This window comes from Oncorhynchus clarkii, chromosome 10 (assembly GCF_045791955.1).
Source record: "Oncorhynchus clarkii lewisi isolate Uvic-CL-2024 chromosome 10, UVic_Ocla_1.0, whole genome shotgun sequence".
NCBI lineage: Eukaryota > Metazoa > Chordata > Actinopteri > Salmoniformes > Salmonidae > Oncorhynchus > Oncorhynchus clarkii.
In genome coordinates, this window is record NC_092156.1 from 11,494,617 (window position 1) to 11,511,566 (window position 16,950).

At 42.3% G+C, this 16,950-nt stretch overlaps 1 protein-coding gene across 3 annotated transcripts; it reads left to right on the top strand.

Annotated features, from left to right (window-relative positions):
* Nucleotides 1-780: 780 nt before the first annotated feature.
* On the top strand, nt 781-13,520 carry LOC139418006 (protein YIPF5-like). 3 transcript variants are annotated; one of them, XM_071167081.1, is made up of 8 exons: nt 784-862; nt 2,588-2,710; nt 6,172-6,347; nt 9,765-9,910; nt 10,083-10,264; nt 10,551-10,736; nt 10,838-12,512; nt 12,556-13,520. In XM_071167081.1, the coding sequence occupies exons 2-6, from the start codon at nt 2,598-2,600 to the stop codon at nt 10,711-10,713; spliced, it is 780 nt and encodes a 259-aa protein (XP_071023182.1). In that variant the 5' UTR covers nt 784-862; nt 2,588-2,597; the 3' UTR covers nt 10,714-10,736; nt 10,838-12,512; nt 12,556-13,520. The 3 variants fall into 3 exon arrangements, with proteins under 3 accessions (XP_071023181.1, XP_071023182.1, XP_071023183.1); XM_071167082.1 differs by having other exon boundaries at nt 785-862; nt 10,889-12,512; XM_071167080.1 differs by having other exon boundaries at nt 781-862; nt 10,551-10,787; nt 11,040-13,520.
* The last annotated feature ends 3,430 nt before the right edge of the window (nt 13,521-16,950 follow it).

The following is a 16,950-nucleotide window of genomic DNA, read 5'->3' on the forward strand; positions in this document are numbered from 1 at the left end:
CTGCACAGAATTGTCTTTTATCGATGGTGGTTATGATATCGTTTAGGTGCACCCATGACTAGCTCTGATACCAGATTGCATAGCGGAGAAGGTACGGTGGGATTCGAGATGGTCAGTAATCTGTTTGTTAACTTGGCTTTCGAAGACCTTTGAGAGGCAGGGTAGGATAGATATAGGTCTGTAGCAGTTTGGGAATAGAGTGTCTCCCCCTTTCAAGAGGGGGATGACCGCAGCAGCTTTTCAATCTTTGGGAATCTCAGACGATACAAAAGAGAGGTTGAACAGGCTAGTAATAGGGGTTGCAACAATTTCGGCAGATCATTTTAGAAAGAGGGGGTCCAGATTGTCTAGCCCGGCTGATTTGTAGGGGTCCAGATTTTGCAGCTCTTTCAGAACATCAGTTACCTGGATTTGGGTGACGGAGAAATGGGGAGGCTTGGGCGAGTTGCTGTGGGGAGTGCAGGGCTGATGACCGGGGTAGGGGTAGCCAGGTGGAAAGCATGGCCAGCCGTAGAAAAATGCTTATTGAAATTCTCAATTATAGTGGATTTATCAGTGGTGACATTGTTTCCTAGCCTCAGTGCAGTGGGCAGCTGGGAGGAGGTGCTCTTATTCTGCATGGACTTTACAGTCTATGTGTGTGTCATAATGCGTGTGTCACTTAAATATGGGATTAATATTTTTTTATATGACATGAAGAAATACAGGTTGTTGACACTTTTCTACTATTACGTGGAGGACTTTTATTTTTTAAATGTTCGGAATTCGGGACCCGGAAGTACTGTTTTAGTGTTGCTGATATTATTCTCTTGACACGTAGCTAAGTTGGCGGAGTCCAGAGTAGAATTGTTCTACGTTGCAGGTAAAACAGTTAGTATTGCTTTGTGAAGGCCATAGTACATAAATATATATATAGCTTGATTAAGTATTTTATCGAGGCCCACATTAATTTAGTATGTTTTCAGTTGTGCTATAAACGAGCTAACGTACCAGCCACTCTGACATTCTGCTCTAAATCTAAGCTAGGCAGCAGCCAGTTAACTTTAAATACATTTGCATAGTTAGCTGATAATTAGGTAGCTACCACCGTTTTTAGTGAATTAACGATTTAGCTAGATATCGTTTTAATTTAGCTAACATTTCGCTACATTATTATTGGCTAACGTTAACTGTGCCCTAGCTAGCTGACCTCGTTAGCAAACTACTTAGCACCTTTTTCGGTTGGTTGGCTAGCTGGTCACTACTTTGGCTAACACAATTAGTTAGCTAACTAATGTTACCCAACAATCACTTTACCGTTAGGTAACGAGCCCGGTGCCGAATTGTGTAGTTTAAAAAAACGAACGTTAGCTATAATTTCATTGAACTCCTGATTAAAGCTAAATCTGCCTGGGTACTTTTACACAGGCAGCCCAATTCTGATCTTGTTTTCACTAATTTGGCGTTTTCTCAATCAGCTCAGCTCTGAAAAATATCTGATGTGATTGTTCAAAAGACCTATTGGTGTAATAAAAAAGAATTATGGGCTGCCTGTAAATGCAGCCTAAAATTGGTAAGAAACGTAAATACAGTATTTGCTAATCTAGCAGTAAAGTAATGAGGTCAACCACAAACTAAGACCTTAGTTTCCTGGAAACCAAACATTGAATTACGTTGATTTCTATATCGTGGAGAAATTATCGTTTGAATCAAGAAAGCTACCTCGTGTCTACAAGTCAGAATTGTTGAATGCAATTATATCTTCATTATTTTCACGTATTTTACTGGTTGTCCGTGTGGATGGCCCTTTTTGTCGGTAGGAATGTGAAACAATATATCCACAGGAAAGTATAATTACATAAACTTTTCAAAGCCTGGTAGTGTGTTCAGATTTCTACACCTGAAACATGCGGGCAGAACAAAGTAAACTCGTGCACCAGCTATATTTTAATATTGTGCCATGCTTCAGGTGATAGAAATGTAAATGCACTACCAGCGCTTTAAAACGTTCATTTAATTACACTTTCCTGTGAATATTGTCTCACATGCCTACCCCCAAATGGACCAACCGCACGGACAACTGGTAAAGTTTAAATATATTTTTATTCAACATTGTGACTTGTAGAGGATGTGAGCGAGAACTTTCCTGATTCAAACATTAATTTCTGCCCGACGTAGAATTCAATTTGGGTTTCCATGCGAAGGTGTTGGTTATCAGTATCTTCGCTGCACCGACATTATTAGCTGTTAGCTATCCAGCCAGATAGCTATGTAGCAGCTAGCTAGCTATTATCCCAAATGAAAACTGAATGCTTACAGAGTTCGGTATGATTGCACAACATCAATGTCACTGTTCAGATGGATTAACGTCTTGAAATTTGGCGAATGGCGTTCCCCATGATGCTGCGTTTCTAGCTAACGTTTGCCATCTCACTAGGTTAATCTGATTTAGCTAGTTACTTGAAAGGATGAAGGGCAGGAATAACACACACAATAACTTCCCAGATACCTATGCGTCAAGAAGCTGTGCTATGCCATCTATTGAATACTGTTGACAATTTTCTCCTCCAGCCTTACTAGTCTTATATGAACCATTTGTTTTTTGCAGACGGTCAGAAATGTCAGGGTTTGACAACCTCAACACAGATTTCTACCAGTCCAGCTACAGTGTAGATGACCACGGGCAACCAGCTGGATATGGCTACAGTAACACGGAAGATCCCTACAAACAGTAAGTTTTGTCAACCTGTTAGCAGTGCATTAATCATGAAGTGCTTTGAGAGGCAAGTTAAGGACCGTATCACTTCCACCTTTTTAAATGTTTTATTTGACCTTTATTTAACTAGGCAAGTCAGTTAAGAACAAATTCTTATTTTCATTGACGGCCTAGGAACAGTGGGTTGGTTAACTGCCAACTTGCAGACCTGCCTGCATTTTGCGTACCAACTGTGCAATTCTGTTCATGTACGAGATCCGAGTTAAAAGTACGCAGAAATGAATAGGGTCTGATTATTTATATAAATAAATATATCTTTATTTACATTTGAATGAAAAATAAATCTAACATCCCGATTCTCGAGCTGCAACATGTAGACATGTCCATTGACACAAACTCTGTACATGGAGATGAATACATCATTATTCGATGTAGCTACTACCCCCGTGTCTGCCCTTCCTGTTTTTTGTGATGCTGAGTTTTCCGACTCAGCTGTACGTAAACACATGGACAAATCCCTTATCGACTCCGTGTGTTGTGGAAAGGTAAACACTAATTGTTTCAAGCTAACGTTAGCGAACATAAGATGGACGTTCAGCGGGCTCTAAAGTGCCAGCAGTTCACTCGCATTTGCTAGTGAAAGAAATTAAATGCAAATACGAAAAATATCTGTTTGAATTTGTGCGAGTTTGATACATTTAATTCTGCGTCCCATTAGTTGTATTTTCTACGTAACATTACGAGGATCACGCATCCTGATAGACTAACTAATTATGATCCACGTCACAAAAAGCATAAAAGTAAAATAAATATAAATATCTTGGCATTAAATGGAGTGGGGAGTTTAGAAGACTGCGTGATGGAGAATGATTCAGTGTCGGGTATTAGCTAAAGAGGTAATGCTTCTAAAAATGCCTTTGCACTAGATTTGAGATTTTATCAATTTCGAAAATCTGAAATGATGTATGTGCTGCAAAGAAATCTAATAGGCACCTTTACATAGGCTGAAACGGCAGACTCTTCTAGCGAACAGCGGTCAGATTCCCTTTGAGGTAGCCTACTTAAGCTTTGCGTAACCAGTTTGCGGTCTGTGTCGATGCAATCATTTGTTTTTGTTTTTATGTTTTCAAAATGATTTAGTTTTTAATGTTGATTTAGGAACCGTGTCTAAAAAGCCAATACTTGTGAGCTGGCCCTGTTTGAGAGGTGACATGCGTTCCTCTACTATAGTGACTTGGGGGCATGTGCTTAGAAAAACATTCTAGATAATTATCTCCATTCTACACTGAACATGTAATGGTATAAACATACAATCTGTGCTAATTCCACAAAACATATATTTTATATGTTCTGTACTTATCAGTATGAATATTTTATTTGTTTTATTATTTATTTATTATTTATTTATTTATTTGTCTTTTCAATGGACTGAACTGAACCAGGTGTGATCCATAATGTTTAAGCACATGAATATCCAATTTCCAGCTTGCGTCTGGTACTCTAAAAAGTTTGACACGGTTGGCAGGCCTGGACTTCCTGATGGGCCGACCTCAAGTGTTGTTGCCTACCTTCACCACATCTGCCACGCTGATCCTCAACAGGGGGGCCCCCGCATGTGTGCTTGCTCAGCCTCTTGTGCTCAGCCCCTACTGTTCACCCATAAGTGTGTGGCCACACGTGTCTTCAACATAATCATCAAGTTTGCCGATGACCAAACAGTGGTAGGCCTGTTTACTAAAGCTGAAGAACATACGGACATCAAGGTGCTGGAGATGTAGGCAAACTCATGGAAAACAGAAAGGAAAACGCTGCACACTGCTTATATATATATATATATTTTTATTTTATTTTATTATTATTAGGGGCAGTACTCAGTGACATCACTTCCTGAAACGAGGTATTACCAACCACAATGAGACAACCTACAGTGAGGAGGAGAGCACTCTGACAGAAGTGGTACAAGGAAAATAACCTCTCCCTCAACTTCAACAAAACAAAGGAGCTAATCGTAGACTACAGGAGACTGCACAGCAGATGACCTGGCCTCCACGATCACCCGACTTCAACCCATCTGAGATGGTTTGGGATGAGTTGGACCGCAGAGTGAAGGAAAAGCAGCCAACAAGTGCTCAGCATATGTGGGAACTCTGTTGGAAAAGCATTCCACTTGAAGCTGGTTGAGAGAATGCAATGTGTGCAAAGCTGTCATTAAGGCAAAGGGTGGCTTCTTTGCGGAATCTCAAATATAAAATAGATTTTGATTGAACTTTTCTTTGGTTACTACATGATTCAGTACATGTTATTTCATAGTTTGTCTTTATTAATCTACAATGTAGAAAATAGTAAGAATAAAGAAACCCTTGAACGAGTAGTTGTCCAAACTTTTGACTGGTACTGTATACACACACACACACACACACACACACACACACAGTGGCCATTTTAGTAAGTACACCACCCTGTTCAAGAATTGGTTCGCTCCTACAGACCGTGAGTCACGTGGCAGTGGCGATATATAGATAGCAGACATCGAGGCATTCAGTTACTGTTTGATTGAATGTTAGAATGGGCAAAACAAATGACCTAAGCAACTTTGAGTGTGGTATGATTGTCAGTGCCAGGTGTGCCAGTTTCAGTATCTCAAACATCCGGCCTCCTGGGCTTTTCACATATGACGGTGTCTAGGGTTTACTGAAAATTATGTAAAAACGGTAGTCCTTTGGTCGAAAACAGCTCGTTGATGAGAGGTCAAAGGAGAATGGCAAGAATCGTGCAAACTAACAGGCAGGCCACAAATGGGCAAATAACAGCGCAGTACAACAGTGGTGTGCAGAACGGCATCTCGGACCGCATAACATGTCACCACACCGGTTTTCTTTCCAATCAGCTAGAAACAAGAAGCCGCTCCAGTGGACACATTGGACAATTGAGTGGAAAAACCACGCCTGGTTTGACGAATCCCGTCATGCTGATGGCAGTCAGGATTTGGCGTAAGAGGCATGAGTCCATGGCCCCATCCTGCCAGGTGTCAGCGGTACAGGCTGGTGGGGTGATGGTTTGGGAAATGTTTTCCTGGCGCACATTAGGTCTCTTGATACCAATTGAGCAATGTTTCCATGCCCCGAATAAATCGGGCTGTTCTGGAAGCAAAGGGGCTTAATTTACTTGACTTTATGTGCGTTTTGTATTGTTAGGTATTATTACTACACTGTTGGCGCTAAAAACGCTGGAGTATCGCTGCACCTGAGAACATCTGCAAATCTGTGGATGCAACCAATAAACGTTGATTTGATCAGTCACTTCTCTCACTGTGATCTGAGAATAGCTACACTTTAGAAAAGCCTGTCTCCAATTTCTCGCAAGGGCCAGTTTTGCTAGTTCTGTTCCCATGTTGCTTACTAGCTTGAGACGTGACATGTTTGTGTTTAATAAAGGCTTGGAGGGGTTCTGAGAAGTGTTCCTGTGTGTCACCCCAGGGGTCAATATGGTCAGTATGACTACTCCCAGCCAATGGGATACGCAGCCCCAGGGATGATGCAACCTCAGCAGCCCTACACCGGCCAGATCTACCAGCCCACACCGGCCTTCACACCTTCCCCCACACAGTCCATGTACGGCAGCAGCTTTGACGAAGAGCCCCCGCTGCTGGAGGGTAAGGATAACCCGGTGGTGAGACTCCACAGGGGAAAGGGATGGTAAAGAATGCTTTATCCCAAATCAAGCCCTTTCATCCACCTCCCTAGGCACCTTTGTTGATCTGAGAGGATTGGCTAGTTTTAAGCAATATGGCACAAATTCCACGTGATCTATCAGAAGCCAGGTGGAGCTTTTCGATTGAATCCTATACTCTCAGACCTATGCCAGAGCATGGGGACCAGAGCATGGGGGCCAGATACTTGGGATTGATTGGGGGAATGAAAGACACTGGAATTTCCTCAAGGTGAAAGAGTGGGCAGAGGTCAGGGGTCGAGGTCGACCAACGATTTGTCAACGCCAATTCCGATTATTGGAGTTTAAAAAAGCAGATACCAGATATTTTATTTATTTATATATTTGTAATAATGACAATTGCAACAATACTGAATTAACACTTATTTTAACTTAATATAATAAATTACATCTATTTAGTCTCAAAAATAAATAAATAAATAGTGAAACATGTTCAATTTGGTTTAAATAATGCAAAAACATGTTGGGAGAAGAGAGTATGTGCCATGTAAAAAAGCAAACATTTAAGTTCCTTGCTGAGAACAAGAGAACATCTGAAAGCTGGTGGTTCAATATTCCCAGTTAAGAAGTTTTAGATTGTAGTTATTATAGGAATTATGATGCGTTGACTTTTTCTCTCTATACCATTTGGATTTCATATACCTTTGTTCTTATAGGCACTGGAATTGATAGGCTTGAAGTCATAAACAGCGCTGTGTTTCAAGCATTGCTAAGAGCTGCTGGCAAACACAGTAAAGTTTGAATGAATGCTTACGAGCCTGCTGCTGCCTACCACAGCTCAGTCAGACTGCTCTATCTAATCATGACTTAATTATAATAAGCACACAGAAATACCAGCCTTTGGTCATTTAATATGGTCAAATCCGGAAACTATAATTTCGAAAACAAAATGTTGATTCTTTCAGTGAAATACGGTCCAAATGTTTCTGTTACATTGCACAACCTTCAATGTTATGTCATAATTATGTATAATTCTGGCAAATTAGTTCACATTTCGCAACGAACCAAGCAAATTGTTGCATATACCCTGACTCTGCTTGCACTGAACGCAAGAGAAGTGACACTATTTCCCTAGTTAATATTGCCTGCTAACATGAATGTTTAACTAAACATGCAGGTTTAAAAATATATACTTCTGTGTATTGATTTTAAACAAGACATTGATGTTTATGGTTAGGTACATTTGTGCAAAGATGGCTTTTTTCGGCAATGCGCTTTTGTTAAATCACCCGTTTGGTGAAGTTGAAGAAGGCTGTGATTCGATGATAAATTAACAGGCACCGCATTGATTATATGCAACACAGGACAAGCTAGTTAAACTAGTAATATCATCAACCATGTGTAGTTAACTAGTGATAGTTAAAAAAAAAAAAAAATTATAAGTTAACAATCTTAAGTTCAATGCTAGCAAACAACTTACCTTGTGGATGCAAGGAGCCAAGGTCCTTTAGATGCTGCACTCGCTTAACAGGTGGTCAGCCTGCCACGCAGTTTCCTCGGATTGCAATGTAATTGGCGTCCATGCCGATTTAATCGGTCGACCTCTAGTCAGGGGAGCCCTATGATGGGTTTCAGATGTCTTCAAATCAAATGTTATGTTGCATGCTTCGTAAACACCCGGTCACTAACAGTGAAATGCTTACTTACTGGCCCTTCCCAACAACGCAGAGAAAAATATACAAATAAGTAGGAATAAATACACGGTAATGATAACCTGGCATTATACACGGGTACCAAGTCGAAGTGAAAGGGTATGAGGTAATTGAGGTAGATGGTACATATAGTTAGGGATAAGTTGACTAGGCAACAGGATAGAAAATGAACAGTAGCAGCAGCATATGTGATGAGTGTGTGGAAAAAGGGTCTATGCAGGTAGTCTGGGTAGCTATTTGGTTAACTATTTAGCCGTCCCATGGCTTAGGATAGAAGCTGTTCAGGGTCCTGTTGGTTCCAGACTTGGCGCATCGATACTGCTTGCTGTGCAGTAGCAGAGAGAACGGTACATGTCTTGGGTGGCAGGAGTATTGGAACATTTTTAGGGCTTTCCTCTGGAGCTCGGCCCCAGTGATGTACAGGGACGTAGTGTCTTGCAGTCGTATGCCAAGCCGTTGCCATACCAGGCGGTGATGCAGCCAGTCAAGATGATCTCAATGGTGCAGCTGTATAACTTTTAGATCTTTAGTGAGATCTGTTCTGTATCCGTGTTGCATTCCCCCTGAGACGGGAAAGTCTCTAAGTCAGAGTTGCCCAGTTATCCAGCTGTGTGCACTAAATGGGTCTGCAGTCTAGGGCCATCCTGCTGGGGAGGAGCCACCAGGGCCATCCTGCTAGGGAGGAGCCACCAGGGCCATCCTGCTAAATCAAATCGCATTTATTTATATAGCCCTTCGTACATCAGCTGATATCTCAAAGTGCTGTACAGAAACCCAGCCTAAAATCCCAAACAGCAAGCAATGCAGGTGTAGAAGCACGGTGGCTAGGAAAAACTCCCTAGAAAGGCCAAAACCTAGGAAGAAACCTAGAGAGGAACCAGGCTGTGTGGGATGGCCAGTCCTCTTCTGGCTGTGCCGGGTGGAGATTATAACAGAACATGGCCAAGATGTTCAAATGTTCATAAATGACCAGCATGGTCAAATAATAATAAGGCAGAACAGTTGAAACTGGAGCAGCAGCACGGCCAGGTGGACTGGGGACAGCAAGGAGTCATCATGTCAGGTAGTTCTGAGGCATGGTCCCAGGGCTCAGGTCCTCCGAGAGAAAGAAAGAGAGAATTAGAGAGAGCACACTTAAATTCACACAGGACACTGAATAGGACAGGAGAAGTACTCCAGATATAACAAACTGACCCTAGCCCCCCGACACACAAACTACTGCAGCATAAATACTGGAGGCTGAGACAGGAGGGGTCAGGAGACACTGTGGCCCCATCCGAGGACACCCCCGGACAGGGCCAAACAGGAAGTATGCTAGGGAGGAGCCACCAGGGCCATCCTGCTAGGGAGGAGCCACCAGGGCCATCCTGCTAGGGAGGAGCCACCAGGGCCATCCTGCTAGGGAGGAGCCACCAGGGCCATCCTGCTAGGCAGGATCTTATTTTGGAGGTAGGCATACATCTTCCACTCCATTCATCTGATACAGTGGTGTCATAGGGAGACATGCGTTCTCGTCATAAATACTTATTTCTTGGCTTGTAATTTCCCTTAAATTTAAAGTGTATTTCATTCTAGGGGGTATATAGATTTTTGTTCAGACTATTGTATGAATGAGTTGTCCCTCTCACCCAACCCTTTTTCTTATATCTCATATTGTTTTAATATCTTTTCATGGGTATGCCTCATAGAATTAGGCATAAACTTTGACCACATCTGGCAGAAGACCCTGACAGTGCTACACCCCATGAAGGCAGCAGACGGTAACATTATGAACGAGACTGACCTGGCTGGACCCATGGTGTTCTGTCTGGCCTTCGGAGCCACTTTACTTCTAGTAAGAACTATTCTATTGATGCAGTACATCACTTGAACACTTACATGGTATCAATATGTATTTAAAATTTTACCTTGTGCTATAATATAACATTGTTTGTCCTGGGAAGAGATGACTATGTAAAAGGGGATGGCTGATGAGTTGTCTATATGTTCCTGTCTAACTGCTGCAGACAGGAAAGATCCAGTTTGGCTATGTGTACGGCATCAGTGCCATCGGCTGCCTGGGGATGTACTGCCTCCTCAACTTAATGAGCATGACCGGCGTGTCGTTTGGCTGTGTCGCCAGCGTACTGGGCTACTGCCTGCTACCCATGATCCTCCTTGCCAGCTTCGGAGTCATCTTGTCTTTACAGTAAGTACAAACATGGGCCTGAGAAGAGGTTAGCTCCATATGCTCCTGTGTCACTACAATAGATTGTATCTGTTTATTGTAAGTGTCGGGTGGTGCACAACAATTTTATAATCAGCCTTTGACTTTTGATGCCCTATTTGTTTGTATATGGAGTATTACAGTGCAATTATCTTAACCACACCAGTGTTTTCCCTATGATATTTTTTTTCTGCCATGGTAGTGGGTTTGGTGGTCCGGGTGCATGCCGACATTTTACTAACTGATCTAACTTAATTTACCTTTTCAGAGGCATGTTTGGAATAATCATCGCAGCCACGATAATTGGCTGGTGCAGTTTCTCTGCTTCCAAGATCTTCATCTCGGCCCTGGCCATGGACGGACAGCAGCTTCTGGTGGCGTACCCCTGTGCCCTCCTCTACGGGGTCTTCGCTCTTATCTCTGTCTTCTAAATGTTGTGTCTGTCTACACCAGGGTTCCCCTAACTCGGTCCTGGGGCTCTGGTGTTGTGTCTGTCTACACCAGGGTTCCCCTAACTCGGTCCTGGGGCTCTGGTGTTGTTTCTGTCTACACCAGGGTTCCCCTAACTCGGTCCTGGGGCTCTGGTGTTGTGTCTGTCTACACCAGGGTTCCCCTAACTCGGTCCTGGGGCTCTGGTGTTGTGTCTGTCTACACCAGGGTTCCCCTAACTCGGTCCTGGGGCTCTGGTGTTGTCTGTCTACACCAGGGTTCCCCTAACTCGGTCCTGGGGCTCTGGTGTGTTGTGTGTCTACACCAGGGTTCCCCTAACTCGGTCCTGGGGCTCTGGTGCACATTTCCTTTTTTTGCCCTAGTACTACACATGTTTTGAATAACCAACTCTTCAAGCTTTGATTATTTGAGTCAGTTGTGTAGAAATCCAAAACCAAAATGTGCACCCAGGTGGTGGGACCAGGACAGAGTTGGGGAAACCCTGGTCTAGAACAGTGTTTTCCAACTCCTATCGTCCTGTACCTCCAACAGAACGCATTCTTCCTGTAGCCCTGGACAAGCACACCTCAACTTGTCAACTAATCAAGCCCTCATTGAGTTGAATCAGGTCAGTTTGTCTGCGGCTACAACAAAAAAGTGTATGCTATTGGAGGTACTGGAGGACTGGCATTGGGAAACACTGGTCTACACCTTGCAAACGGACCAACAATCTCAACTAACTTTAGGGCCTGTCAGAGGCCCTTCTGTGCTGCACCCCCATCGCAGTGGTGTGGCCAGTTACCCTGTCTGTTGCATTCCATTTTTACACCTGCCTACACGGGTCCGCGCAAAAGTATCAATTCCAAACCCCTTCTATTCAGGACTAAGGACCAATCCACCGACCACCACAGAATCTTCTATTCCCTGTAAAGCTTCTTTATTCTGTATGTTTGTTTCTTAGATTTATTTGAGCCTTGAGGCCTTCAGAAAATGGTTTGCACAAGTATTTTCAATTTTATTCAACTGAAGCAGGAGATTTGAAATAGAGTAGTTAGTTAATTCTGTCGGCCCTCTCATGCATACATGCACATCTGGGTACTCTGAGGTCAACTTGCAACTCGGAAGAGACATGTCTTACAAAGCTGAAATCGTTTTAAATTGCTGAAACACCAAAGCTCTGTGCCCTTCCCCACTATATTTCCCAGCCCTAGGTGCATGGCGTAACAGTGAGCCTCCTTAGCTAACTACATGTGGTCAAGGGTGTGTTAGTTATGCAGCTTGTGTGATTGTGAACTTTGGTCAGTCAGTGCCTGTGTAATGACAGCTGCACACATGCAGACTCAAAGAATTTATGTCCCAAAAAAATAAGAATGTTGTTTTTTCATTTTCTCTATTGACCAGTGGGAACCAGCTAATGTGTGCCTCATGACCTAGTTTTTGTTCATATTTACCGGCACATTTATTTTTATTGTAAAATGATAGTTTGTTGATCACATTAAAGCTGAAATATGTAACCTTTTGGGCGACCCTACCAAAAGTTATAGCTCTGCCATTCTCATTTGAAAGCAAGTCTAAGAAGCGGTAGATATGTTCTTTGTGCGCTATTTCTATGCTTTCCTTAAGTTAAGTTTCACTGTGTAATGGTATTGTACTACAGGTTGTTAAACCACACACGAAGGAGCTCACAGATCCTGAGTTTTGTCTCCTACATCTTAACTTAAAATCCTCCTTTTCATGCAGTTTGCATTTGATCAGTTTTCTATTGTTTCAACCCTGTTCCTGGAGAGCTACCGTCCGGTAGGTTTTCACTCCAACCCTGTTCCTGGAGAGCTACCATCCGGTAGGTTTTCACTCCAACCCTGTTCTTGGAGAGCTACTATCCTGTAGGTTTTCACTCCAACCCTGTTCCTGGAGAGCTACCATCCTGTAGGTTTTCACTTCAACCTTAATCTAGCGCACCTTCTATTAGTTAGCTGGTTGATAAACTGAACCAGGTTAGTTACAACTGGAGTTGGAGTGACAATCTACAGGAGGGAAGTTCTCCAGGAACAGGGTTGGAGACCCCCCTGCTGTAGGCTATGCGTTGAGTTTTTTTTTTACTTCAGGTTGAAAGTTTCGGTTTTTTGCCATTCACTTTGGACTGATATTAAAATGTGGCTTTGGAATTTTGGTTTCACACACAGGTGTCATCTGAGAGGCTGTTAATGAGCACAGGGTTTTAAGGTCATTGGGGGTTTGTTTTTTTTGTTTTTCCTATAGATTTGTTTCTGAGCTCCTCAAATGGATTGGTTTTAATATTTTTGCCCTCTTAAGCAAAATGCGGCAATGAAAATGGAGTGCATTTCAATTTCAACAAATGTTAAGGGGATACTGCATTTAAAAAACCCAGAGGAAATACAGTAAGTAGCCTTTCTCGAGCTAGCTGGAACGGCTCATAGGAGCAGATCTCCTGAGGTAGCTTGACGTACAAGTATACCCCCTGGACAGGATGCTAGTCTATCGTAGGGCCTTACCCAAAATCTATCTCCTTAATGCTGAGTGCCAGGCAGCGACGCATCGTGTCCCATTCTTAGTCTCTTTGTATGATGCGGCCAGGGATCAAACTCCCAACCTTTCAATCTCAGGGCGGACACAAGGCCACTGAGCAATTACAGTGCTGCTCTTATATGGCCAAGTATTTATATACTGTATCATTTGTTTTGTACATCAAAGTCGATGTTGTGCTTTTGTCATGTGGAAATTCTTGATAGATGGGCGTCGTGCTTGGGTGGTTTTATCTGCCACTATCTAAATAAAATATCTCATGTCATCTATGGTCCGTTGCATCATTTTTACATGCACGTGATGTGGCGTCCCGCCTGGAGTCCATTTTAGTATTTCTCATGCTTTCAGCCTAAAACATTTTAAGGTTTGGTATTTATGGAATTCATCCTGTAATGACTGGGTGTTGGAACCAAAACCACACTCACTCTGAGTCTACTGTATAACGTATTCTTTGTTATCAGAAATATAATTATTAGAAATACAACCTATTATCATTGAGTTCAGTTTTACATAAGCTACCCAGGAAAGTTTAAAGTAAGGTGATATAAATACGTAGCCTCAGAAACAAAGTTAATGAGATTAGTATTTGCTAATCTTAGGTGATATTTAATATATTAGCCATTACTGAGACTCACTTAAAGACAGCACCTTCGATCACAGAGCAGTAGGGAAACAAGGATATAACATCTACAGAAAAGACAGGAATGTCTACGGAGGAGGTGTTGCGGTAAATGTTCAGAGCCATATTCCTGTAAAGCTCAGAGGTTCTCATGACAATTAAGTAGAAGTGCTGTGGTTGCTGGTTCACCTGCCTCATCTGAAGCCTCTTTTAGGGTGCTGCTATAGGCCAAGTGCTAACTGTCAGTATCGGGAGAATATATGTGGGATGTTAGATAAGATCTCTGATACTTTATTTTCTTGGTAACCAGAACATTGACTGGTTATCTAGATGTCCTTTAAAGAGTAAGCTTCTTACTGTGACTAAGGCCTGTAACATGACCCAGGTTATCACTCAGCCAAACCGAGTGTATACTGATAGTGTTTGTAACAGGTTTACTCCAAATAAATATCAGTTCGCATTGGCTGTAGTGACCATAATATTGTGGTAATAGATTGTATATTACTGTTTTCTATAATTTTATCCTTTCAGTATGAATAGATTGTTTTTATATATCATTAGAGATTGAAAGTAGTGTTAGGTTCAAGCTCTTTGTGTATGAGAAGTCAAATGATTTAGTGGACTAGGAATGTGTACTCCCAATAACTCCAGGCCTCTCCTGACTGATAAGAAGTCCTGGGTGATGGAAAATTATTGAAGTACATCTTTGAGGAAAGGAGGGGGTGAGAGCTAAGGGTATAAATGGACACCACTGTATTGAATGTACAGTTGAAGTTGGGAGTTATTAAAACTTGTTTTTCAACCACTCAATAGGTTTGGCAAGTCGGTTAGGACATTTGTGTCATGCACAAAGTAGTTGTTCCAACAATTGTTTACAGACATTAATTCACTATCAAAATTCCAGTGGGTCAGAAGTTTACAAACACTAAGTTGACTGCCTTTAAACAACTTGGAATATTCCAGAAAATGATGTCATGGCTTTAGAAGCTTCTGATAGGCTAATTGACATCATTTAAGTCTATCGGAGGTGTACCTGTGGATGTATTTCAAGGCCTACCTTCAAACTCAGTGCCTCTTTGCTTGGGAAATCAGCCAAAATTGTAGACCTCCACAAGTCTGATTCAGCCTTGGGAGCAGTTTCCAAATGCCCGAAGGTACCACATTCATCTGTACAAACAATAGTAAGCAAGTATAAACACCATGGGACCACGCAGCCATCATACTGCTCAGGAAGGAGACGCGTTCCGTCTCCTAGAGATGAACGTACTTTGGTGCGAAAAGTGCAAATCAATCCCCGTACATCAGCAAAGGACCTTGTGAAGATTTTGGAGGAAAGCGGTACAAAAGTATCTATATCCACAGTAAAAGAGTCCTATATCAATACAATCTGAAAGGCCGCTCAGCAAGGAAGAAGCCACTGCTCCAAAACTGCCATAAAAAAGCCAGACTACGGTTTGCAACTGCACATGTGGACAAAGATCATACTTTTTGGAGAAATGTCCTCTGGTCTGATGAAACAAAAAAAGAACTGTTTGGCCATAATGACCATCATTATGTTTGGAGGAAAACGGGGAGGCTTGCAAGCCGAAGAACACCATCCCAACCGTGAAGCACGGGGGTGGCAGCATCATGTTGTGGGGGTGCTTTGCTGCAGGAGGGACTGGTACACTTCACAAAATAGATGGCGTCATGAGGAAAGAAAATTGTGGATATATTGAAGCAACATCTCAAGACATCAGTCAGGCAGGAAGTTAAAGCTTGGTCGCAAATGGGTCTTCCAAATGGACAATGACCCCAGGCATACTTCCAAAGTTATGGCTTAAGGACGACAAAGTCAAGGTATTGGAGTGGCCATCACAAAGCCCTGACCTCAATCCCATTTAACATTTTTGGGCAGAACTGAAAACGCGTGTGCCGGCAAGGAGGTCTACAAACCTGACTCAGTTACACCAGCTCTGTCAGGAGGAATGGGCCAAAATTCACCCAACTTATTGTGGAAGGCTATCCTAAAAGTTTGACCCAAGTTAAACAATTTAAAGGCAATACTACCAAATACTAATTTAGTGTATGTAAACTTCTGACCCGCTGGGAATGTGATGAAAGAAATAAAAGCTGAAATAAATAATTCTCTATACTATTATTCTGACATTTCACATTCTCAAAATAAAGTGGTGATCCTAACTGACCTAAAACAGGGAATTTTTACTCAGATTAAATGTCAGGAGTTGTGAAAAGTTGTGTATGTGAACTTCCGACTTCAACTGTATGTATTCAGCTGGTATATCTAAGCTGAGTAAACATTTGATACATCACTCGAAGTTTGGGCTAGATGGAAAACTATTGAGAATGTTAGCAGACTGTATTGCCACCCATATTTTGCCATGTCTTTAACTAAAAGCCTAAAGGAGTGTGTGCCCACAGGTGTGGAAGGAAGCTAAAGTAATTCCACTACCTAAAAATAGTAGAGCACCCTTTGCTGGCTCTAACAGCCGCCCAATCAGTTTGCTGCTTGTTCTTACTAAACACATGGAGAAATCAAAATCAAATCAAAGTTTATTTGTCACGTGCGCCGAATACAACAGGTGTAGACTTTACAGTGAAATGCTTACTTACAGGCTCTAACCAATAGTGTGAAAAAAGGTGTGTGTGTAGGTAAGTAAAGAAATAAAACTGTAAAAATACATTTGAAAATAACAGTAGCAAGGCTATATACAGACACCGGTTAGTTTGAGGTAGTATGTACATGTGGGTATGGTTAAAGTGATGCATATATGATGAACAGAGAGTAGCAGTAGTGTGAAAGAGGGGTTGGGAGGGCACACAATGCAAAAAAGTATGGGTAACCATTTGGTTATCTGTTCAGGACTCTTATGGCTTGGTGGTTTGGCACTCCGGTACCGCTTGCTATACGGTAGTAGAGAGAACCGTCTATGACTGGGGTGGCTGGGGTCTTTGACAATTTTTAGGGCTTTCCTCTGACACCGCCTGGTGTAGAGGTCCTGGATGGCAGGCAGCTTTGCCCCAGTGATGTACTGAGCCGTACTCACTACCCTCTGAAGTTCCTTGCGGTCGGAGG